At 39.4% G+C, this 25,387-nt stretch overlaps 1 protein-coding gene across 1 annotated transcript in view; it reads right to left on the minus strand.

Moving 5' to 3' along the window:
- Window positions 1–2,221: 2,221 nt before the first annotated feature.
- The window catches only part of mvb12ba (multivesicular body subunit 12Ba), a 28,615-nt gene continuing 5,449 nt past the window's right edge, over window positions 2,222–25,387 (minus strand). Inside the window, exons 2-10 of the mRNA XM_085414738.1 lie at window positions 17,742–17,864; window positions 13,009–13,116; window positions 12,805–12,901; window positions 12,517–12,646; window positions 11,891–12,031; window positions 9,955–10,049; window positions 9,538–9,593; window positions 5,662–5,721; window positions 2,222–5,417 (exon numbers count right to left, since the gene is read on the minus strand). Coding sequence (XP_085270864.1) covers window positions 5,331–5,417; window positions 5,662–5,721; window positions 9,538–9,593; window positions 9,955–10,049; window positions 11,891–12,031; window positions 12,517–12,646; window positions 12,805–12,901; window positions 13,009–13,116; window positions 17,742–17,852 — 885 coding nt within the window. The 5' untranslated portion in view covers window positions 17,853–17,864 and the 3' untranslated portion in view covers window positions 2,222–5,330. The remainder of the gene's footprint in view (window positions 5,418–5,661; window positions 5,722–9,537; window positions 9,594–9,954; window positions 10,050–11,890; window positions 12,032–12,516; window positions 12,647–12,804; window positions 12,902–13,008; window positions 13,117–17,741; window positions 17,865–25,387) is intronic.

Consider the following 25,387-nt stretch of genomic DNA (forward strand, 5'->3'; position numbering starts at 1 on the left):
CAAAGGAGTTTTTAAGTCTGTTAGTTCTTGTCTTGGGGAGAAGCAACCTGTCACTGAACAGACTCTTCTGATTGTTTATGGCCGTGTGCAGAGGATGCCCAGCATTGTTCATAATGTCCAGCAGTTTCTTTAATGTCCTTTTCTCTGCCACTGTCACCAGAGTGTCCAGCTTCATGCCGAGCACAGAGCTAGCCTTCCTGATCAGTTTCTCCAGCCTGGATGAGTCCCTCTTTGCTGTGCTGCTCCCCCAGCACACCACAGCATAGAAAAGTACTCCAGCAACCACCGACTGGTAAAACATCCTCAGGAGCTTCCTGCAGATGTTAAAAGACCTCAGCCTCCTGAGGAAGTACAGTCGAGCATGAATCAAGACGTCTTTGCATCCTGCTTACCACCTATTTGACCTGCTGCCCTCCGGTCAGCACCTCAGGTCAATCACGTCCCATACCTCCAGACTTACAACCGGCTTCCTCCTCTGGGCCATTTGGACTGTTAGTATAAGGTGTCCATTTCCTGACTGAGATTAGTTGGAGGCTGCACACAGGATTTGTAACAAGTCTGCAAAAACCAAGATGTGGTCCAATCTACCATGTGTTGGTGAGGCAGTAGCTCTATAAGCTTCTTTGACAATGAAGATGAAGATCAAGGGCTTCATTTGATCTCGTAGGACAGTCAAGACGTGTGAATCCAGTCAGGTAGGACGAGAGAATTTTATGTCAATAGCACCTTTAGAATTATACTTACATATGCATGAATGTATACACACACACACACACACACGTCAGAATCACTGTCCAGGATGAGGCAACGAACATCCACAAATACATCAGGAAGATGGACACAACTTACCACGTTCTTATGGAAGGACAGGCCCCCTGCACAGTGTGTAACACCAGCAGACAGAGGAAGTGGCTCACATTCACTAATCATGGCAGCATAGGAAGAAGCTTTTATGTTTAGAGGTAGGGGTGTACCACAGCAGTTAAGACCCCAGGTGCAGGCTGCTCTAGCAGCAGGGTGAAAGATGGTAGCAGGAAGGGCATACATGGCACGCCATATCCAAGTGACTGACGTAGTATACAGAACCATCTGTGCCTGGAAATCAAAACTTCAACATGGGTGGTCGAGAATGACAGCTAGGATTCTGTGGGACTTCCAGATACAGACATACAAACTGGTGACGGCTAATCAACCGGACATAGTAATGGCAGACAGGTAGAGGAAGACGGCCACAGTGAAAGATGTAGCTATACCGAATGACGATGATAATCAGGAATAAGGAACACAAGAAGCTGATGAAGTACCAAGGCCTGAGAGCAGAACTTGAGAAGATGTGGAGGGTGAAGTTAACAGTGGTGCCAGTGGTAATCACAGAACTCTTTGTAGTGACCCCCAAGCTAGGCGAGTGGCTCCAGTAGATTGCAGAAACAACATCCAAGATTTCTATCCAGAAGAGCGCAGTCCTAGGAACAGCAAAGATGTAGAGCAGTGGTCCCTTTTTTGCACCACGGACCGGTTTACGTCTGACAATATTTTCACGGACTGACCTTTAAGGTGTCGTGGATAAATACAACAAAATAAAACCAGTACCAGAAAACCCAAAATTTATTCACAACACACGGGAATAAAACCCAGGGAAAACGAGTTAACAATTTAAAAAAAACCCAAAAAAACGATAAAAAGCAAGCACCCTGAAAACCATAAATATCACACCCGAGCCTCAAGTCTTGCGGCCCGGAACCAAACCCGGGGGTTGGGGACCGCTGCTGTAGAGGATACTGGTAGAGGACCTGACCTTGAAGGACCGATCACTCTGAGGGGTGAGGGGAATTTTTATAAGGACTTCAGTTCATCACACTTTATTAAAAGTTAATCAAACACAAATTAATCTAATGTTTTGTTCAAAGCTTACTAAATGAAACGATTTTGAGACAAATTGATCACTAAAAATATTAACATTAACTGCAATACTGAAACCACTGAACCCAACATGTCACCATGCATACTATTAATACATTAAAGAGATTATTTGTAGTTAATAGTTACATTACTTAGCAAATGAATACTGCAGCCCACCAGGCTGGAAGTAAACAAAGTTGAGAAATATACACGTGTAGCTTATCACACAGCAGGCAGTTACGCACAGCTGAAATACACAGAGCTTCACATAGCCATTTGTCTAACCCTATTAATTTCAGCAGTATAATTAAGTTTCATAGGACACACTGGAAAAAAGAATTTATTTAAGACCAAGTAGGTGCTATACTGAAATACTGACAAAGTAAACAAACAGCAAAAGGAGTTACTCTATTTAATGACTTGATATATTGCAAACATTTTTTCTTGTCACATATGACCTGTGGAAAAAAATAAAAATCAGCAAAATTAAAACTGATTTAATTTTCTTTACATAATCGGTGATGCTACATCATGTGTTTTAAGAAGATGGTGGACAGACTGACCTTCACAGACACCTGTTCAGGCTGAACATAAGGTCAATAATAAGAGCCCAACTTATACTGGCCTATCACATGTTTCTATTAGTGTACATTTTGTTCGATATGAGGAAACATGAAACTTTTTCCTATTACAGGACAGACATGGAGATAATTAAGCTTAATTAACATGAGATAAATTATCACACAATTAGTTTCAAATCCATTTTGTTCACATCAAAGTTGAGAATTAAGTGAACCACTTATTTTCCCTTTAAAAAAAAATTATAATAGGCCTTTTTAGTGTATTACAGATTCAAAGTATCAAACAGCAATAGTCTACAAATAAAAGTTTCCAATATGACCTTTTTGTAGCAGTTCATAAGAATACAATACGCCAGAGAATACCTCATCTACATGACACATATCCTACTTATTCTCCTGCTTTTCTCTAAACATCTCAAAGGCTCAATGTATAATGTAGGTAGTAAAGAAAAACAAACAAAGTAACTAACTGATACTTATTTTATCTGGTGGTTTTAATAATAGTGGTTAGTGCTATAGACAATTAAAAAATAAAAATAGTTATTTGCATATAACCAGTGGTGACTCTAATCAGGGTCAAAATTCCATAAAGTCACATGGTTCTGAGTTGGTCTTTATTGTCATCACATGTGAAATAGGTGATTTTAATATTAATGGTCAAAAGTTTTGGAACACCCCAATTATTTCAGTTATTTATTGGAATTCAAGTTGCTTAAGTCCAATGAATAACTTGAAATGGAACAAAGGTAAATGGTGAACTGCCAGAGGTTTACAAAAACAACACCAACACCACCCCTACTCCAAACTGAAAAATAAGGTACATTTCAGAGTTATACAAGAGACCTTTTTTCAGGAAAACAAAAATGTGTTAACAATTTAAAGCTGTTCTACAGCAATGGTGGTTTATGGAGCCTTGAAAGCTGGTGCTACTAATTCCTACAGGTGTTCCAACTTTTCTGGATTACTTCCAACCCCTCTGTCTGCATAAAAGCAGTGTTGGAACACATTGTGTTACCATATTCTCGTGAGCATCAGTTGAAAAAGGCATCGCAATGGAAGAGAGACGGACCATCAAAATGTATGTCTTCCTACAGAGAAACTGCAAAGAAAGGCGTCAATGAGTACAGTTTTCTCCACCATCAAAAGTCACTCAGAAACTGGGGTAAACTCTGACATGAAGAGGTCTGGCAGACCCAAAGCCACAAATGAATCAGAGGACAAGTTTCTGAGAGTTAACAAGCTTGCATGATAGACGGCTCACAGGACAACCCAACCCTTTCGAGCACAGCTTAATAGTGATCGTAGCAGGCAAGTCTCAGTTTCAACTGAAGACTTCAGGCTGCAGGTTTGACAGGACGAGTTGCAGCAAGAAAGACACTGCTAAGACGTTAGAATAAGAGGCTTGCCTGGGCCGCGGCTACCACAACATTCTGTAGCGCCATGCAATAGCCTCTGGTATGTGCCTAGTTGGTCAGGGGTTAGCACAATCTCCAGACTTAAACCCCATCGAGCTGGTTTGGGTACCACACATTTATGGGAACTTATTTAACACATATGGGAAGAACTTTATGAAGAATATTTGATTTCTAATGTAGAAAGAAAGCCATGGGTATGTTCAGCTGTTATATCTGCCAAAGGTTTCTACTTTGATGAGTGAAAAATTTAGAATAAGTCCTTATTTGTACAAGGCTTTCATTTCAGAGTGCAATGAGACATTAAACTGAATCATTTTCAACAAAAACTGGAAAAATTGGGGTATTCTAAAACTTTTGACCAGGAGAGTAAAATTCTGTACACACGTTCCATAACCAATGTACTAAAATAAAACTCTTTGCAATATTATACTTTTACTGGAGCATCCATTTCTGATATAACACCAATGAAGATGAAGGAAACGATGAATATAGCTATGATATTGTTGAGATATAAGGACTAACTATCAGTGCTTTTTAGCTAAAATGTGTGAGGTTTGCTCAATGTTACTCATTCAGTGAAAAGATGTATCAATAAAACATCTATATGCATGCAAAGTAAGGTATTAGAGTATGGTATAAATAGAAAATCTTGATGTGAATACTCCACACAGTGAATATTAGCTGTAGTCATGGTTCTGTCGGGCAAGCTGCTACCTCACAGAAAGAGAAGAAGTGGTTTACAGAATATCTACAGCAATTAGGAAGCACAATAACAACCTCAAAACACAAAAGTGCACTCACAGTCACACCAGTAAATGGCAATACATCTAGAAAACAATGAAAAGCATTTCCCCATCAAGAAGACAAGCTCAACAACAAAACTTAAAGTCACAGTTTTCTTTTAAATTTCTGACACCCTAAGGTGCCTTTATGGTGCGCTTTGATTCAGAACAGTCCATGTCATAAACGAAAAAGGCAACATGACTGGTGTGAGATCCAACAGAAGTCCTCCATGAAAAAAGTACCGTGTGATCCTTTTATCTTATTTCTAACAAGATCTTTTGATGGGACAAGGTTATTTTTTTTCCACCACAATACGACACTTGACCATTTTTCACTTAACAAAAATGTATTTTTGAAGTCATTCGAGTGAGATACTGAAGTATCTCGATGAGCATAAAACGTGTTTTCTTGTCCCAGCTCTGCAGTGTAGTAGTTAGAGTCTGACTGAATTCCATTGTTTTCCATTTCAACAGCACACAGAGGGCCTACAACATGTCCCAGAAGTTAGAAAATCCACAATTTTCGTTGGGAATCTTTCTTTTCATTTACAGATTGAATATCCCCGTTGTAGGTATGTTCTCAGTAGTTGTGTGCACTTCTCTCCGGCTGCTGTCTATAGTGTGGCGATGACTGTTGTTCATATAAGAGATGCTTAGGCCTCAGAACTCAGAGAGGTCCGTGTTGGACTTGGAGGGAGGCGAGCCGCTGCACTATGCTCTGTGCGGAAACTGTAATCATACTTACATAGGGAGAGTTGCATATTATTACTAATTAGTATGGTCTAACAAATTTTCTTATTGTTCACTAAAATCATAATTTCATTTACCTATCTGCAAAATACAGTGTTGATTAACAATCATATACAGTAATTTATTAATCCTCTAGTGGACAATCTGTACTTAAGCAAATACTACTTCATTATTCATCTCTGGAGACCATAAATTATACTATGAGAAATGTAACAAAGTCTTATGTCTACTCACCTCCTTTTCAATCTCAGCCAGTGATTTAATTGTAATACCCATCAGATCCACCTGCTGCAGCTGTACATGGAGAACAGGAATGCTGAGATGTGTGAACAAGCTCAACTTCAAGCATGTTGCAATTGTGTGAGAGTAGTGTTGGGAGACTTGTATTACTACAACGTGACTTATTTGAAGGGTTAAGTTGAATAAAAGTTTGCCATTTTTCTAGGTGCAGTCTGAACATTGTGATAGAGGCTCAACAAATTTATCAGCTCATCACCCAATAAAAGGTTTATGCCACAGCCGCCTTCAATGAACAGAATTGGTAATTTAGAGCAATACTGGTAACACTGCTATTAGCAAAATCCGTTTTTATGTTTCTGTAATAATTGATCTACCAGTATGCCGAAGGCCTTTAAAATATTTTGAATGCTAAAATATATATTTATTGCTACTATCCAGTCATTTTCAAATTTACCATTTCATAAATAAGCATTAAATATATTAAAGCATGTTACATACTAAGAAAAATTTAATTACTTTTAATTTGAATACCATCTGTCATTATGGAAAATGTTACTTAATACTAATCTCTTCCCAACAAGATGCAAGAGTTAATTTGTGCTAGCTAAGCAATAGTGGTATTGACAGTGTACCCTTTAGTGCTTCACTGAGATTTGGCTGAGTGAACTTTGAAGAGGCTCACTCATCACTCTGGATGGCTTGCAACGGCCACAGGATATCACCAGAGAGTGATGAATGAGAAAGGGAGGAGGAATAGCGATGTTTGTGAATGAGAAGTGAAATAACACTGGACAACACTTCCTGAGTGCTGATTGAATGAGGAAGAAACTACAAAAAAAAAAAAAAGCTCAAGACCAGAAAAGCTCCCCACTGCTCAGGGACTGTGCAGACCAGCTCTGTGATCATGCGCATGTTTATCCGTGGGAGACATCCTGTGTTGTTCCAGTACTAACCATTTCACACTTGTAATCTTAACTTCCCACCTGATGAAGACAATTAGGGAGGATTGTCCTCAACCACCTCGAAACTCTAGTAAGCATGCTGCTGCCAGACCCCTGTAGTTCACTTTACTCTACTTTTGGTAGAGCTGGGCGATAGAACGATAACGATATGTATCGCGATATAACTTTTTCTCGATAGAAAAATTAAACTATCGCGATAGACCTCGCCACTCTTGTCCTCTTAAAAAAAAAAAGAAAAAAGAAAAAAAAAAGAACAGCCAATCCAAATTAAGTAGCGCAGAGCCGAACCAATCACAGCCGCAGCGTCACGTCACGTGACTTGTTACGTACAGCACAAGTGCCAAGCCGCACGTGTGTTTGTTTGGGAAGCAGCCAGCCACCGTACCGCCCGGGTAATGTAGGAAATGAGTGTGCCGACTAGAAAAATCAACCGAGCGTGACCGAAGGGAAAACAGATGATGGTTCCAATGCCGGAGAGATTGTCGAACGGAAGAGCCATAGAAGTTCCGTAGTGTGAAGGTATTTCGGCTATTTCAAGTCTGACAAAAAACAGAGTAGCGTGCACTGTAAATTGTGCCGAAAGCAAGTCTGGAAATACAATAAACTGGTGCATGCGCTACGTCCACACGTACCCGGGTATTTTTGAAAACGCAGATTTTTCTATGCGTTTGCACCTTTCGTCCACACGTAAACAGCGTTTTTGGTCACTGAAAACGAAGATTTTTAAGAACTCAGTTTTTGCATTTACGTGTGGATTAGAAAAACGTAGAAAACGCAGCGTCAAAGGTGTGCGCATTTTTTGACGTCACACTGTGCGCCACGTTATTGTTTCGGTGAAATGAATTTCTACAATACTGTTACTGTTAATTCTACTCTCTGCAGTGTTTAAATGCTTACATATACACACAGTTACTGTCCGTCCACACATACGACTCTGTTCTGCTTCTATGCCCCAGCTTTGTTTACTTTTTCCCACCGAGGCTTCTAGACTTCTGATTGGCCAACATTTCTGCACGGTTAGGAATCTAGCGCCACCTGCTGCTTTGGCATGTTCATAGCAGCGTTTTCCTTCATTTCTGCCTTTATGTGTGGACGGGATTATTTTTTTAAAACGAAAACGGAAAATCTCAGTTTTCAAAAATACCCGTGTACGTGTGGACGTAGCCTCAGTCTCTGACTGGAAGCGCTAATTCGTCATTCGGCTTTTGTCAGACTAAAGTAACTGTTAAAACTGTTTGAAAAGCTAAGCTATACAACAAGGAGAGATTGAGAATTTCCTTTTAGTTCTCAGTTTATTTGATACTGACAAAAGTTAGTCAGTTTTGTCTGTTCTTCTGTAAAACAAACTAAGATTTATTTTTAGAATTAATATTTTGTTTCTAAGTGGAATTGACAATTTAGTCTGTTTTGTTTGTTCTATTTTGAAACTTAAACGCTTTAGCGGCTGCCTTTTGTGTAGTTTGCAATATTTGCCTTTATTTATCTGAAAAAGTCTCATGTTCCTTAAGTACATCTACCCTGTTGAACTTATTATGGGAAATAAATATTTAAATAAAAACAAGCTGCTGATTATTTCACATTTTACTTGTGAGCAACGGCACATTTAAATCTTACAAATATAGTTATTTGGCTTATATCGTGATAGATATCGTTATCGCCTGAAATGAAAAAAAAACATATCGTGATATGCAAAAATCTTATATCGCCCAGCTCTACGTCCTGGAATTGAGGTGGATGATGCAAGCATCTACCTCAATAGATTACTGTCATGCCTAAGAATACTGGAAGCACTGTGAGGGTCATGTTTTTTGACTTCTCTAGCACTTTCAATACAATTCAACAGGCACTGCTAAGATTGAAAAGCTGAAAAGGAGCAGGAGTCGACCATAACCTTACTTTATGGCTATCGGGCAATTTTTTTTAAAAGCGGTTGTCTGATGGGGAGGTGGCCGCACGGAGTGGGACGGGAAACAGGTTAACAGTCTGAAAACGTGGGCCAGCTCTTTCCTGGCCAGTCCCCTTGACCGCATAGAAGAGGTGGGTGAGAAAAGGATCTAATGGGCATTATGAACAACATCTCTGACCCCCTAAATAAGATTATAGAGGTCCTGAGCAGCTCTTTCAGCAGTAGACCGTTTCAGCCACAATGTAGGGCGGAGCTCTATTGTAGGTCTTTCATCCTAACAACACAGGATAAATACTGTTTAAAAACAAATGTGTATTATTACCACTCTCACTGCACTTTAAGTACATATGAAAATCTTGATGTATTTTACTGTATACAGTAACCATCTATAAATAGTATAGTATTTTTGCTTTTTTGTACACTACTCTTACTTTTTCATCTCTAATTTTCTTTTTATTACTTGTGCTGCTGTAACAAGTCATTTCCCAAGAGTTTGGGATTAAATAAAGTTTATGCCTATTTTTACTGTTACTCAGTTACATTCCTGAACAGAAAAAAATTGTTTTTTTGGTTTGTTGTTATGCTTGATTAATTTCTGACTTCTCAGTGTCCTGGCTTAAGTTTGGGGAATAAAAATATGAATTCATTTAAGTTAATTCTGTACTTTTTAGTTTTAAACAAGCTTTTCACAGATTTCTAAATTGTGGGTATTTTCTTGCTTTTATGACATGTGGGTGTAATAAATTTGTTAAGCACTGTATCCCTTTCTTGCAGGGTACAGCAATCTCAACTAAGAAATATATGTAATCTGATATTCACGTACCAAATACACATCAGACAATGTAATGAAGCTTAGTGTATGAATGTAAGGCTACTTACAGCTTTTGGGCAAATACTGTGGTTGTTGTACTCTTTTTGAGCAGAGATGTTAAAGCAAAACACTGGAAATTGATACAGGGGGACATGTTGGCAAAGTCACTAGGATTAAAACTTAAAACTTACATCAGATGAGGCACAGGCAAACTTCTCAGAGATCATAAAAGGCACCCCGTCCATTGCTGAAAGAGAAAGGTCAAAAAAACGTTACATAATTTCATCTCGTAAAAGAGATCAAGTAGTAACCCATACAAACCATAAACTGAATAACAGCAACGACTTGAGACTGTTAAACAAATGACAGTGTCCACATATACAGAGATGTGGACACTGTCACCTTCAACATGCAGTCTATTATGAAGAGAGAGCTTGAAAGCACACAAAAGTGAAGCTGTTGATGTGTCATTAGGGTTAGGGTAAAGGGCTAGGGAAACCATTATGTCAATGAAGGTCCTCACTAAGATAGTTGAACGGGGTTGTGTGTATATGTGTGTGTATTCATCTTTAAATCAACAAGGGCGACTGAAACTGTAAAGACCTGACCTGTAATAGCATACAGGTTGGAGTTCTGGTGCTCATAGTCTGGTCTGGTAGTATTTTTTCCTCTGAAGCTGGCAGGGAGGGTCATGGAAATATGCCTTGAAACAAAAAGAAAAACATTAAGCACCTCAGTAGTTCAATATATATGTGAAAGTGAGCCAAATAGCTAAGAGTTTAAAGAAACTATCACTATCCACTCCTGCTGTGTCAGCTAGAACTAATCCTGGACTGTCAAATTGCACAGCTAAGCAAAGGAAGTTGGGTTGTACATTAGAGCTGTATCCAAATTTTTGACTATGGCTTGTTGGGTAATTTCTCTTCATCCTAGAGTACTTATTCATACATTGTTATAATGTACTTAATTTGAAAATTATCTTTGCTACAGTAGCTGAAATATATATATTTTTGATGGTGGCTCCTCCTCTTTCACGGGTTTCTGCTGTGATCAATCAATCGATAGATGAAGTGGCTGATGTCCACAAATCCTACTAGTGGCTGGACAAAAACACGCCACAGAGGCAGTAATCATGGAAACACAGGAACAAGCTCTGAGGACAAGATCCATGGAGGCTGCGGTCTATCACATCAGGCAAGATCCCAGGAGCAGGCTGTGTAAAGATGCCTCGGAGAAATCCAGCATATAACAGCAGGGTGCAAGATGCTGGCAGGCAGGGCATTAATGGAACGCCATAACCAAGTGGCCGGCATTAGTATACAGAAAGATCTGAGCAGAGTACCTGGAAGTCTCGAGGTATAAATGGGAGACGCCCCCTAGGATGGTCAGGAATGACAGAGCCAAGATCCTGGAATTCCAGATACAGGCGAACAAAATAGTGGTGGGTAACCAATCAGACATAGTAGTGTTGGACCAGCAGAGGAAAACAGCCGTAGTGATAGATGCAGCGATACCGAATGACAGCTACATCAGGAAGAAGGAACACGAGAAGCACCAAGGACTCAGAGAAGCGCTTGAAAAGATTTGGGGGGGCAAAGGTAACAGTGGTCCCAGTGGTAATCGAAGCACTCCGTGCAGTGACCCAAAGCCTAGCCGAGTGGCTCCAGTAGATCCTAGGAACAAGATCTCTGTCCAGAAGAGCGCAGTCCTACGAACAGCAAAGATATTGCGCAGGACCCTCAAGCCTCTGGTAGAGGACCTGAGCTTAAAGGACAGACCGCCCGCAGGGGCGAGAGGGGATTTTTTTAATATATAATGTTGTGCAAGATCTGAGAGAGAAAACTTTAAAAAAAAAAAAATCCTTTTTAAATCTGTAACGTGCTCTGCTCAATTCTCAATTGTTCCATTAATATTAAAAGAAATTATGTTACTCATTATTTTATTATTTGAACTCTTAAGCACATTTTCTATAAAAGTTTAATTAAATCGCTCCAAATGGACAACTTGGGTTGAAGGAGTTTGAGACAAAATAAAAGAGGCAAGGCTAAGTTGGTTTGGAGATGTGCAGATGAGTATAGTGGTAAAAAGGATGCTGAGTATGGAGCTGCCAGGGAGGAGAAAAAGAGAAAGACCACAGATGTTTACTGGATTTGGTAATATGGACATGGAGGCATACGATCTGGAACAATTGAAATAGGAAGATGACAAGAAAGTTAAGGAAGTTCCTCCACTGATTCAGTCAAAGGTGTAAAAATAAATATCCATTGTCAATTTAAACATATCATCATAACAATTTTTGTGACATCTGAAGATACATCTTCTCTGTGTTGGGGCACTCACAAGCGAATGAATCACTACTTGCATGTACATTCCATAACCTCTAGGCAATACCAAGATAAAGTGCTAATCTGTGCAACCTGTATTGTTACAGTGCACTTGCTTTGTTTTGTGTTGTATTTCTCTTTTAAGGTTACAAGAACTAATAAGAGATACATGTGAAGACAATTACATACAAGTACTAGCACATCATTAGAGTGAATTTACTTAAGCATGGGAGCTGGTGGGGCTGATCCTGAGCTGGAGGAATTCACATTCTGGGTGTTGTTGATGGTTTGTGTGTGTGTGGAGTCCTGGGCCCGAGGCACATTTCCCATGCGATACCAGATTCCCATGTTGTTGAGCTCTCTGTCAAACAATGTTAGAAGCATTATTAAGCAGAAAGCGCTGACACTAGTTCCAAGGTTAATGTAAACCTGCTAGTCAAAACGTGTGTGTATTAAATCCATGCCCTCCTTTCCCCTTCATACATTCTCTAAGCAATTATCCTAGAAATGTTTTGGGGACAAAGGTTTTTTTTTTTTTAATAAACACTTTGCCAGAAATGATTTGGATTCTTTAGCTCTCATGTGGAACACATCTGACATACTGGAAGTGTCTTTTCATGTAGAAAACTTACTGATAGAAATGCCCTGAACATTCCATCATACATTAAAAATGTAAAAAAGATTAATGTGACTTGATTTCTGGAGTAAGTGGAAACTGTTATGCCAAATGGAGTGATTCCATTACAGTACAAACAACTTTTTTATTTATAAACTATTTTCTTCTGTTTAAAAAAAGAAAAAAAAGAAAACAAAAAGTTAAATTTGACTGGAAGTTGCAATGCTCACCCTATAAAGGTATACTGAGGAGGTGCCTGCTTGGAGCGTCCCAGGATGCGGATATCACAGATGGCTGCCTCTGTGGAGTCCCGTGGAATAAATTTGATGCAGAGTCGCCTCTTCCTGAAGGCCTGCTCCTCTGTTGCAGAAAAGACAAACTGACGGTCATTCCACAACAAGGTGGTTCATGAATAACAAACAATTCTTATTTCAGAGGTTAAAAAGATTAATTATTTTCACATATTCTTACCACACATTGAGGCTCTAAGTGTCTTTCCACTTGAGATAATAACTTACGAGTATCAACAGTTTCCTGGATTGGGATGAAACCCACAGGCAAAGTGTCCTTTATATCAATCAGCTTCATGTCCACAAGAACATTACCTAAATGGCTCTGCAGAGGAAAGAATAGAGTACAAGAATATGGTATTGAGAAAGGAGATGTTTATTGGAGAGGGGGTGGGACACTTATTTAACTGTTGAGGAGGTAAGTAAACTTACATTTTCTTTAGAGAAAACTCTGGTGAAGCAAAGGTATCGGGTCACCTTGGATTTGAAAAGTCCGTCTTTCCACAGGTCAGCATCCAGGCCATCTGTTGTTGTTGAGATCTATAAGCAGAGGGGGATAGATTTTCATTATTCTGAGACAAGAATAACAATATCCGTGGATGATCTCCTCAATCTGTACACTCCTTGCTGAGCTTTAAGACCATCAGGTCAATTACTCGTGGCCCAACCTAAGTTTAGGCTGAAGACCAGAGGTGATCGTGCCTTTGCTTCAGTTGTACCTAAACTTTGGAATAGCCTCCCTGCTTCTATTCGTGCCACAGACTCTATTCAATCCTTCAAATCAAGATTGAAAGCTTACTTATTTAACCTGGCTTTCCCGACCATTTAATACCCTTATTAAACTTATAAATAATTTTATTGCTGGTTTTTAACTTCTTAGTTGATATTTTGTATTCATGAACTGACCTTCCTCCCGATTTGAGGTTCGATACCTATTTTACTTAACTCTTCTGGTCTATTAGTGCATGCCTTCTATCTGTGCTAGTGCCCAATCTGTACTTTGTTAATTGATTTACGTTGATTCTCTGTATAATCAGGAAGCACTTTGGTGTGCCTTTGGGTTTTTAAATGTGTTATATAAATAAAACTGTATTGTATTAACAAGCTAAATTCCTGGTAGGTAACAGAAATTCAAATTTGGTTGATTGCAGTTGTGAAGGTAATAGTTGAAAAGATTTTCCTCATGGCCAATTTTTTAGTCAGCTAAACGAGGGAGAAAAAAAAATCACTAAATCACTTGAGAAACAAAAAAAACCCAAAACAAAACAAAAAACTGTAAATTTAAGACACTCAAATATCAAGTTAAATTTGAGAACCGTTTAACGGCCAATGACAAAAACTCTGCAAACAAAGGCATTTGAAAACATTAATCACATTCTTCAATTATGAATCATGCTGCTTAACCGTGCAGGACCTCACATTGTGCATACTGACCACATTACACTCCAAACAGAAAACGAAGACGAAAATAAACCGATGTTAAATAAATAAATATTAAATGTTATAATATAAACTTGCTATAAAAGATGTTCACGTATTATTAAAATATGACAAATTAACATTTGAGAATCTAATGAATTGCAACTGAAAACTGTGGCACAGTGTTCCCGTCTATTCTGGACGATGCGCGCTGTTCAGAAATTCATAACAACTACTTCAATAAAAGTTAAAATCTAACAACATAGCACCTTAAACACTAAGTGAGGAGGAGGGACATCTTCCTGTATCCCTTAAATAACAAAACAAGAAACAAAAAAAAACGGGAGTCAAGAGGCGGCTTGTAGTGCATTTTGACTCCATTCTGCTTGTTTGGTGCAGCATTTGTTACAAAGACGCAGGCATCCCCACACCCACTCACTCACCCACTTTGTTTTTGAGTTTTTTGTCTCTTCTTGCCCCACACCACTTTCTCCTCTTTTTTCCTCTCTTGCCAGTCTTGCCTTAGACATCGTCATACTATACCATATATAACGTAATATGTGAAATAACACAGGAATAAGACAGGACAAGATATTAAGAAAAAAAATGAATATCTAAAATAGTAAATCAATAAATCATCCAGCAATTTTATTCCGCCTATCTGAAGTTGCAGGGGCAGGAGTCTAAGCAGGGAAGCCCAGACATCCCTCTCTGCAGCCACCTCCTCCAGCCTATACTGAGAAATATCGAGTCGTTCCCAGGTCAGCCAATAGATGTAATCTCTTGAGAGTGTTCTGGGTTTACCCGGGCCATCTCCCGGTAAGAGAGGAAACACCTTTATCTTACACCTACACTGGCTCCTTTCATCAAGGAGCAGCAGCTCTACTCTGAACTAGGGCTGCCACAAACGATTATTTTGATAGTCGACTAGTCACCGATTATTTTTGCGATTAGTCCACTAATCAGATCATCATCCATTGGACGTAAAACTACAGCTTATTGCACCAGCGGCATCTGCTCTTATATAACTATCATTAGCTTACAGCTTTAAGTGTTTAAGGTATGTGCTAACTAAAAATAAAGACAAGATGATAGTTTATTAAATTTTAATGAAATTTGCAGATTGTTTCGGTGAAGTTTAATAAACTCCTTGCTATCTAAAATATAACAGGACACCGGAGTAAATTCTCGAGCATCTCACACTTCTGATAATCAGCTGTCTGCTTGACGTTTGCTCAGCTGTGTAAAAACTTTAACCTCAGCCAAACAGATTTACTCAGGAACAAATAAAATACTGAAAAAAGCCAAACAATAACACTTTTAAGTTATCTAAGTGACTTATATATGTTTAACATGAGTAGCGAAAGACGGCAGTGGGTTTGAAAACGATTTGCCGTGAGTCTGGTGTTCTCACGGCTCTAGTGAGCCTTGCCCCCGGCTAGCTATCGAGCTAGTGGGCAGTGTTGGGAAGGTTACTTTTAAAATGTATTCCGTTACAGAATACAGAATACATGCCCCAAAATGTATTCTGTAACGTATTCCGTTACGTTACTCAATGAGAGTAACGTATTCTGAATACTTTGGATTACTTAATATATTATCGTGCTTTTTATAACAACGTGAATGTACTATTGCTGTGTGATTTATTACTATTACTGAAGGTCCGCGACTCCGAACTGTAGTAAAGGGACCTCTGACTAATACGGCGGGGTCCCTGTCGGCTCATAGCCGAAAAATAGCTTTACTTTGTTGTGTGGGTCAATTTTTCTTGCGAGAGACAGAGAGAGGCGTTGAAAGGCTGCTCCAACGGAACTTATTGTTTTCGGAGGAAAACACGAACACGGTGTACAGTCGAGTCTTAATAGCTTACTTACAACTGGGCTCGTCAGGCTCTCTTCTTGGCTGCAGTGGTTATTATTATATTTACATGCTTCCAGCTCCCGTTTTTCCTCGACGACAACTCGTACCTTTCCACTCGCCTTTTTCTCCCTCCTCGCGCTCACAGACACATAACGTGTATGGCAGTGCATTCTCCCTGCAACACGGACTATACTGCCCATGATGCTACATTCTTTAGAGCTATGCTTGTAGCATTCTGCCTGTTAGCTTAGCACAACAACAACAACGAAAAGGCGCTCTCTCACCCAGGAAACACACAGTCGCAGAAAGAGAGAGAGCGTCGCCCTGTAACCATGGCAACCGTAACGCTGCCGCCTGGAACGAAAGAACGTAGCTGTCAAACAAAACCCAAACAGTCCTGACCCGCGACAAAATGAAACAGGAAAGTACCGCAGTGTAATCCATTTATTTCAACAAAGTAACTGTATTCTGAATACCACCTTTTTAAACGGTAACTGTAACGGAATACAGTTACTCATATTTTGTATTCTAAATACGTAACGGCGGTACATGTATTCCGTTACTCCCCAACACTGCTAGTGGGTAACAGACGTCTCCGAAAACGTTGGAGCGCTTTTGAAAATATGTGGTGTCTTGATAAACCGAGCAGATATTTGAGGTTTACACAGCTACATTCTCGCCTGAAAATATTTTAAACGTTTATTTTGTGGCCCACATAGTTTTAACATTACTCTTATTATTCTAACTAGCTACTGCCATTGTTGGAAACTGAGCAAGGCCGCGCTATGAATTCTCGACTATTAAATTAGTCGTCGATGATTTTGATAGTCGACGTAATCGTGACTAGTCGACTAATCGTGGCAGCCCTACTCTGAACCCCACACAAATAATTGAACTATTAATCTTATTCTAACGGAAAGCCCATTTTCGTTACTCGTATCCTCAATCTTTTCCTTTCGCTTATGAAAGAACTAACAACAATACATTAGCCCAAAATTAACAGATTAATGGAGTTTCTCAACAATGATGCCACAAATGGCAGCACATGGCTGTATAACATTTAGGCACAACAATTTACCATCACTTCGCATCAATTAAAATGATAGCAATTAGGTTAAATGATTACTACGTCTTGTACTGACTAGTGACAATAGCAACGATTAGTTGCTTGGTTAACAAGTCATGCACATCCCTTATTTCACAGGAAAGAAGGATAGTGATTCTGCTCCTCTTTAACTGTAAGCTACCAGGTAAAAAGTTGCTACAAATGCTAAAGCAGCTGCTACTGTTGGCAAACACACACTGTCATCCACCTAATACATGAAGACTAATTCACAGCAAAACACTCTTAAGTCTGGGCTATCATCATATACACGGAGAATAATACATGTGGTTTTCCATAGACATTTGGAATTGGGTGAACAGAAAAAAAAAAGACAAAAGAAAAAAAATAAAAATAAAAAACAACCCAGAATCACTATTGGCAAGTTTTTATAAAAAAAAAAAAAAAAAGGAATTTGTGCATCACTGAAGTTCAGTCACTGCCTATATTTTCCTAACAACCAGCTAACCATTTTGCTAACCAGAATGTGCACCAAATCAAAAACAGGTTTGTATGTCAGATGTTGGAGTTTATCCACGAGAGAAGCCCTCACTGGGAACACATGCGATTGTTGCTCAATTATTTTTGTCACAATAGAATATTTAAGAAATTAAATTAATTTAAGAAAGCATGTAAGTGCCTCCTTTCATGCGCACACACAAGTACATAAATGTGCAAATTAGATATTTCTGTTACTGCAAAAAATAAAATCTAATAGTGTGGGAAAAATTCTGGTATTTGGCAATTCTGACCAATCATTCTTGAGTTATGTTATGTTGCTTACCACATCATATCCAGTGGGTGCTCTATTTCTAGAGGCTACTACTCCGACTCCAGTGATTGGGTCCATTGGCATCTCTGGCAAAGCTTCAGAAAGGTCCCGAACCTCAGGCATCTTTATAGAGATCTGCAATAAAAATCCCCACAGATGACATTATTGGAAAACAGAAAGTAGGACAATGGGAGAACGGGAATAAACATCAGGATTGATTGGTAAGATAAGACATGTACTTTTCTCTGCTGTTCATACAGGGGAAATTTTTTTACTCTACTTACTGAGCTCCGATCTAACCGTTTTGAACTTATAGTATGGAATAATTTTTTGTACCATAAGTCACAAAGGGAAAAAATATAATCCGAGCAAATAATTTAATTTCTTGGGCACAACTCTGATGTGAATCCTGCTTGCTTAAATCATTAGATTTGTGACTGTTTGGAGGGGAAGCCCAAAGAAAGCAAAGAAAGTGTCCTAATGTGACTGGTCACTTTCATGGACAGCTCAGGTTACTGCATTGAGTGGAGTTACATTGTTGCAGCATCCGTCCCCCAAAAAACCCCACTGTTTTAAATCATATTTGCTTGGAAAATAAAGTTTTCCAATAAAGAAAAAAAAAGGAAAAAAAAAATCCAGATTCTTAAGTATCCATAGGATAGTGCCAAAAAATTATACGGAAAATGATAACATCAAGCGATAACAAAAGTCAATTTCAGTGAGAGATAAAAAACACACATATATACAATAAGATGAGGCTAATAGAATATATTCACAGAAGTTTTTGTGATGGTGCAGTTTAACTGAACACTGCACTTTCACAAAAATCTAAACCTATGGGCTCAAAATGTGGTCATAAATATTTTGTACTTGTAAAAAAGATTTGTACGTGTAAAAAAGATTTGTGTGTGCATAAAAAAGATTTGTGTGTGCATAAAAAAGATTTGTATGTGTAAAAAGAATTTGTGTGTGCGTAAAAAAAGATTTGTGTGTGCATAAAAAAAGATTTGTGTGTGCATAAAAAAGATTTGTATGTGTAAAAAGAATTTGTGTGTGCGTAAAAAAAGATTTGTGTGTGCGTAAAAAAGATTTGTGTGTGCGTAAAAAAGATTTGTGTGTGGACTTAGAAAAAAAACCCCTGCAAGTTACAAGTACGGATTTTTGACCCTATTTTTCTTCCCTTCATCTGATTGGTCAATGTTATGTCAATCACAAATGTAACAATCCAATCAGAGAACAGATGGGTTTGGCTGTCGGAGGGGCGCTTTTTTGAACTGCAGGTCCTTGAAGGGTGATACCGTTTGAAGCTGGAGGATCGCTATATAAATATCCGATAGCAGCTAGGTCCCCTAACTTTCAGTAGCTGTTGAAAGGAAAAAGTTGTGGTATATCAGTGGTTAGAAATACCATTATTACTTTAGGATTAGTTTAACACAAAGTCAGGGCTGACCCAGGACCATTGCTGTGAGTCACAGTGCGCAGCATAAAAGTCCTTTCACATCAGATGCAGGATACGCTGCTAATGCTAACTGCTAACTAAAAGCAAAGGATCCAGAATTTGTTATGCTGGCTGCTGGGCTCTGTGGGTTTTTGCAGCAGCTCTACCTGTACTAGATGCACCTGCTCCTTGTCTTTTCTATCTCTGACTTTATGTCCTCTACAAGAGTTTGTTTTTTTTGCTGGTTCTTCAAATGTTCAATAAAAACATGTATGCTAATTCATAACGAAGAAAGCTTTGTAATGAAGACTGTCATTTCCAAAACACTGCCCGCCCCCACCCCGCGGTCCGCAGCGCTGTTGAAAAGGCTGTGGAAGTCCCTGTATTAAACACGTAGACCTGTGACATAAAAATCACCAAACTTGGACGACCACAGACTGTTTTCCTTCGTGGTGATGAAGGAAAACGCTGGGTTGGCATGTAAAAGGGCATTTATTCCCTTCAAAGACCTGCAGTTCAAAAAAAAAGCGCCCCTCGACAGCCAAACCCATCTGTTCTCTGATTGGATTGTTACATTTGTGATTGACATGACATTGACCAATCAGATGAAGGGAAGAAAAATAGGGTCAAAAATCTGTACTTGTAACTTGCAGGGGTTTTTTTTCTAAGTCCACACACAAATTCTTTTTACACATACAAATCTTTTTTACGCACACACAAATCTTTTTTACAAGTACAAAATATTTATGACCACATTTTGAGCCCATATAAACCCTCGTATTACTGTAGTATTGTATCTTCTGGATGAGGTAGATGTGTGTTCATGTGTACATTTTTCTGCATCTGTGTGTGTTAGTGAATGAATAAGGCTTTAAGAGTATGTGGGGGCTCCAATGAAGAATAGTGAGCATTTGGACATTTACCCTGAGCTTTGATGCAAAATTTGGTGGGCTGAAAACAGGATATTACAATGGCGTAGATTTTAATAATGAATGCTAATAATTCACAGTGTCTAATATAACAGCCCCAGGTCAGTGACTGAGTTTTACTATCCCCTGTACATTTTTATTGGCCTGCAAAAAACAAAAACAAAACAAACAAATCCTTTATATTTTTAAATATTAACATTTTATTTCACTTCACTTTAATTTTGAAAAATAATTATTAAAAGACTGGTCTAGCACACCCCCTGCCCCTCTTTAAAGTCCCCTCTGCTTGCTGCAGGTATCACGGCGACAGAAAGTGGAATGTCAGCCGTCAACAAGCTGCGCATTTTAAACATGGTATCAAGGGAGTTTTTCCTTCCCACTGTTGCCAAAGTGCTTGCTCATAGGGGGTCATATGATTGTTGGGTTTTTCTCTGTATCTATGAAGCGCCTTGAGGCGACTTATGTTGTGATTTGGCGCTATATAAATAAAATTGAATTGAATTGAATAGAATATCAAGTTAACAGTTCAGCTGCATTTTTTAATGCAACTTCTGCAGCTTTACTAAGGAGGTTTCCTGTATAAAACAAACAATTGTGGATGGAGCAACTACAAAGTTCACTTTTCTTGATGTTGGAGTTTGTTGATTAGGTGGTTTGATGAATCCAGCCAACAAATATCTCCCCATTAACTGCAGCAGACCAATCTCCGCCTCAACCCAGTATCACAGAGAAATGTGTAATAGACACATCTCACTCCCACTTTTTCCCAGTAAAGGTTTTAATGGTGATTACAGGAATGGTTCTGCATGCTAGGAAAAAAATAAAAAACCTCTTTCTAATACACATGTACTTAAAGACTATTTAAATGAAGTAGTTCAAGCTCTGTTGAAGGAAAAGAGACAGAGTCAGTAATTAAAAAATTCAATTCAATCAGGAGGACACATTTGCTAGCTTTTGACCTTCTGTTGGATTCTGGTCTTGGAAGCTGTTGACGAGCTGCCCTCCATGGATCACTCTGCAGGTCATGCCCTCATATGAACCCTTGATCATCATCATAATAATAATAATAATAATAATAATAATAATAATAATAATAATAGATTGAATTTATATAGGGCTTTTCGAGACCCTAAAAGCGCATTACAATTCCACTATTCATTCACTCTCACATTCACACACTGGTGGAGGCAAGCTATAGTTGTAGCCACAGCTGCCTTGGGGCAGACTGACAGACTGTTGACCATGTTGGCTGGGATGCTATAGTATTAGAGGAGTTTCTCGGTCCACACTGTCAAACACAACTATGACGCGTAGCACTGCGGTCTAATCTGTGCTTGATCAATTCTGTCGGAAGCCTGCTTGCTCATCCCACAGTAGCGACCCGATAGAAGACCTTGTCGTTCAAGGTTCAGCAGCTCACTGCTGAACGACATTTCAGACACTGAGATTCACCCTATAGCTGTCAGCGATCATGGTCCTGTATCTTTAACACTAATGCACAAGAATAATACTACGCCAAGAAAAAACTGGAGATTTAATATATCACTACTTAAAGATGAACACTTTATTAAATATTTTAAAAAAGAGTGGACTTCATATTTGGACTATAATGACACTCCCGAAACATCAGCTTCTGTTCTATGGGAAGCAGGGAAAGCTGTGATGAGAGGTAAAATAATTTCTTTCTCATCACATAAAAAGAAAAAAGAAAACAAAAATATTCAGGAATTAGAAAAAAACATCAAATCACTAGAAGAAGCCTACGCGTCCCACCAAGATCAGGAAACATTGAACAAAATACGCAAAACAAAACTAGAATTAAATGAGATAATTGATAAAAAAAAAAAAAAAAATTCTTAGTACAAAGACTATGCCTACAAAATTATGAACATGGTAATAAATCCGGTCAATTTCTAGCAAACCAGCTAAAAATAAATAAAGAAAAAACAACTATATGTGCTGTTCAAGATTCATCTGGGAACACAATATATGATCCGATACAAATAAACAACATTTTCAGGGATTTCTATAAAACGTTGTATTCACCACAAATAAACCATCTAAAAAAGAAATTGATCAGTTTTTGGACAACATAACTCTTCCAAAATTATTGGACACTCAAGCAATGGCACTGGATTCACCACTGACACCAGGTGAACTCCAGGAAGCCCTGATAAGTATGCCCAATAATAAGGCTCCAGGTCCAGACGGCTTTCCTGCAGAATTCTACAAAGAATTCTGGTCGATTCTAGCACCAGTTTTCTACAGAACGTTGTTGGAAATTAAAGAAAAGGGCAGACTTCCATCAAATATGAATTCTGCAAACATTAATCTCCTGCTTAAACCAGGCAAAGACCCTGTATATCCCTCAAGCTATCGTCCAATATCCCTTATAAATGTAGACCTTAAAATAATCTGCAAAGCTCTCTCAAAGAGACTGGAGAAAATAACCCCCCTCTTAATTCATCCTGACCAAACTGGTTTCATAAAAGGTAGGCACTCATCAACAAATACACGTAGATTACTTAATTTGATAGACTACTCATACAGTAAAAACCTAGAAACTACAATATTCTCTTTAGAAAAAGCATTTGACAGAGTTAACTGGAAATTTCTATTTGCAACTTTACACAAATTTGGTTTTGGATCCTCTTTCATAAACTGGTTAAAAATATTATATAATTCCCCAACAGCTTGTGTTAGAACAAATGACCAGACATCCTCCAGCTTCTGTCTCTTGAGGGGCACCAGGCAGGGATGCCCACTCTCCCCTTCACTGTTTGCAATTTTTATTGAACCCCTAGCAGCAGCAATTAGACAGAATTCAGTAATTAAGGGCATAAAATGCAAGAACGTGGAACATAAAATCAGCCTTTATGCGGATGATGTGTTACTCTTTCTCCAAAATTCACAAACCAATATCTCTGGGGTGACTGAATTGATAAACTCTTTTGCAAGAATATCAGATTACTCAATTAACTGGTCAAAATCTACAGTTCTACCGATTAATTGCTCCCTCCATAATTCCTCTTCTACACCACTGCAATCGGGAAATATAAAATATTTAGGTATTAATGTTTCTCCCAAGCTTGCAGATCTAACTAAATTAAACCATATCCCAGTTTTAAAGAAGGTAGAAGATGATCTGGTTAGATGGAAATGTCTACCCATATCACTCATGGGAAGGGTTGCCGCTATAAAAAATGATGGTCTTACCAAAAATAAATTATTTATTCTCAATGATCCCAACTAAACCGCCACAAGATTGGTTCAGATCTCTAGATTCATGTATGTCCAAATTCCTTTGGAAAAATAAACCCCCACGTATAAGCTTAAAAACACTACAAAAGACCAAGGATAAAGGAGGACTAGAACTGCCTAACTTTCAGTACTACTTCTTAGCCAACAAGCTTCAGTTTATCTCAGGATGGCTAAAACATACCCTCTTAGATGAACCTTGGCTAGATGTAGAACAAGCACTTTGCAATAATCTAGAGATCTCAGACCTACCATTTATCAGCTCAAACATCCAACGACATGAATGCTTTAAAAGCATCAACATCAGCTCTTCTCTGACAGCATGGTGGGAGTTTCTAAAATTGACGGCGTCTTCATTAATCCCATGCAAACGTACACCTATCTGGAACAACCCTGACATATTACAAAACAATAATATGATAAACTTTTCAGATTGGAGTGGTAAAGGAATCAAATATTTAGAACATATACTAGAAGGAACAGAATTTATTTCATTTGACGGACTAGTTACACAATATGGGATCAACAAGAAAAGATTTTTAGAATATCAACAAATTAAATCCATAGTAAAAAAGAAATTTAAACCGGGTCAAGTTGAACTACAAACACCACCAAGTGTGGTTCAATTTCTTACTCTTAAAACCCCCAAATTACTATCCAAAATATACAGAATGCTTTCTAAAACAGATGAATCAATATCACTTCCTATTGCAAAATGGGAAGCGGATTTATCAGTTAACTTAGACCTAAACTTCTGGTCTCAGATTTGCTTAAAAACCTTTCATCTAATTAGAAATCCCAGTCTTCAATTAATTCAATACAAAATATTACATAGAGTGCACTATACAGGTCATCGGATGTTCAAGATGGGCTTTACGTCTACCAACAACTGCTCACACTGCCAAACCAATTCACCGGACAATTATATCCACGCTCTTTGGTTCTGTCCACCAGTTCAGAAGTTTTGGCGCGAGATATGTGAAGACTTATCGAAGTGTCTGAAATGTAACATTCCAACTTCCCCCTTAGTGTGTTTGTTGGGCAGCTTAGATAATGTCACTTCAGAAAAGAATATCGCCCATATGGTTTTCACTGCCCTATGCATAGCCAAGAAAACAGTCCTCGTGAACTGGAAAAATAAAAATAATCTTAATTCTAACCAATATAGAAATTATCTATTAGATTACATTAGTCTTGATACAGCCTCTGCCACCACATCAGATCAATTGCTCTGGGCTCCTTTGATCAGCTCCATCACCTAGTGGGGGTGGGGGGTCATAGTTTGGTCCCGCCTTCACTGTTGTGATTGGTGTGGGGGTAGGGACAGGCTTAGGGCGTCGGGGGGTTCCCTGGAGGCATCTTCCTTGGGGGGCTCAACCCGGGGTAGCGGTCATGTCCGGTTAGGGGCTCTGTTGGCTCTCAGGTGACTGTTTCCCCGCGGCTGCGTGCAGCGGGGCTAGGGGAGGGTCTGTGCTGACGGACGTGGGTTACTGACCTGGTAGCCTGGCTGCCCCTGGGTGGGTCCGGGATGGGCGTGAGGTTCTGGGGGCGCTCCGTCTCTGGGCTGGGGCCCGGGCCAGGCCTCGGGGGCTTGGGTCCTGGTTGGTGTGTTGCCGGGGTTGTGGGTGGGTGGGTGCATGGGGGCCCAGCCCTGGAGCAGGGTGCCGCCGGTGCATCGAGCCACCTGGGGGGGCTCTTCAACTGGTGGGGAAGATCGTCACATCTTGCAGGAGCTTTCCTCTCCTCAGGGGCTCTCTCTGCAGGAGGGGGAGATACAGGAGAGGTGGAGGAAGATCTCAGCCTGGGTGTTTATTGTCTTATGTAGTCTGGAAGATGAGTGGATGGTGGGGTGGGTGCGGTTTTCTCTGTGGTGGGGTTGGGTGGACTGTCCCGGGCTCTGTGGGGCCGGGAGGCGCTGCTGCGCTGGGCCCCGGTCTGGATGGGCCTGGGCCCCCTTTCCCTGGCGGGTCGCGGAGTATGGGGGTGCCTACTGGGGTCAGCGGGGGAGCTGGCCCCAGGGAGGGGTCACTTGC

Source organism: Rhamphochromis longiceps, linkage group LG7 (assembly GCF_057381845.1).
Source record: "Rhamphochromis longiceps isolate RC_006_pf linkage group LG7, R_longiceps_female_GT1.1, whole genome shotgun sequence".
Lineage (NCBI taxonomy): Eukaryota > Metazoa > Chordata > Actinopteri > Cichliformes > Cichlidae > Rhamphochromis > Rhamphochromis longiceps.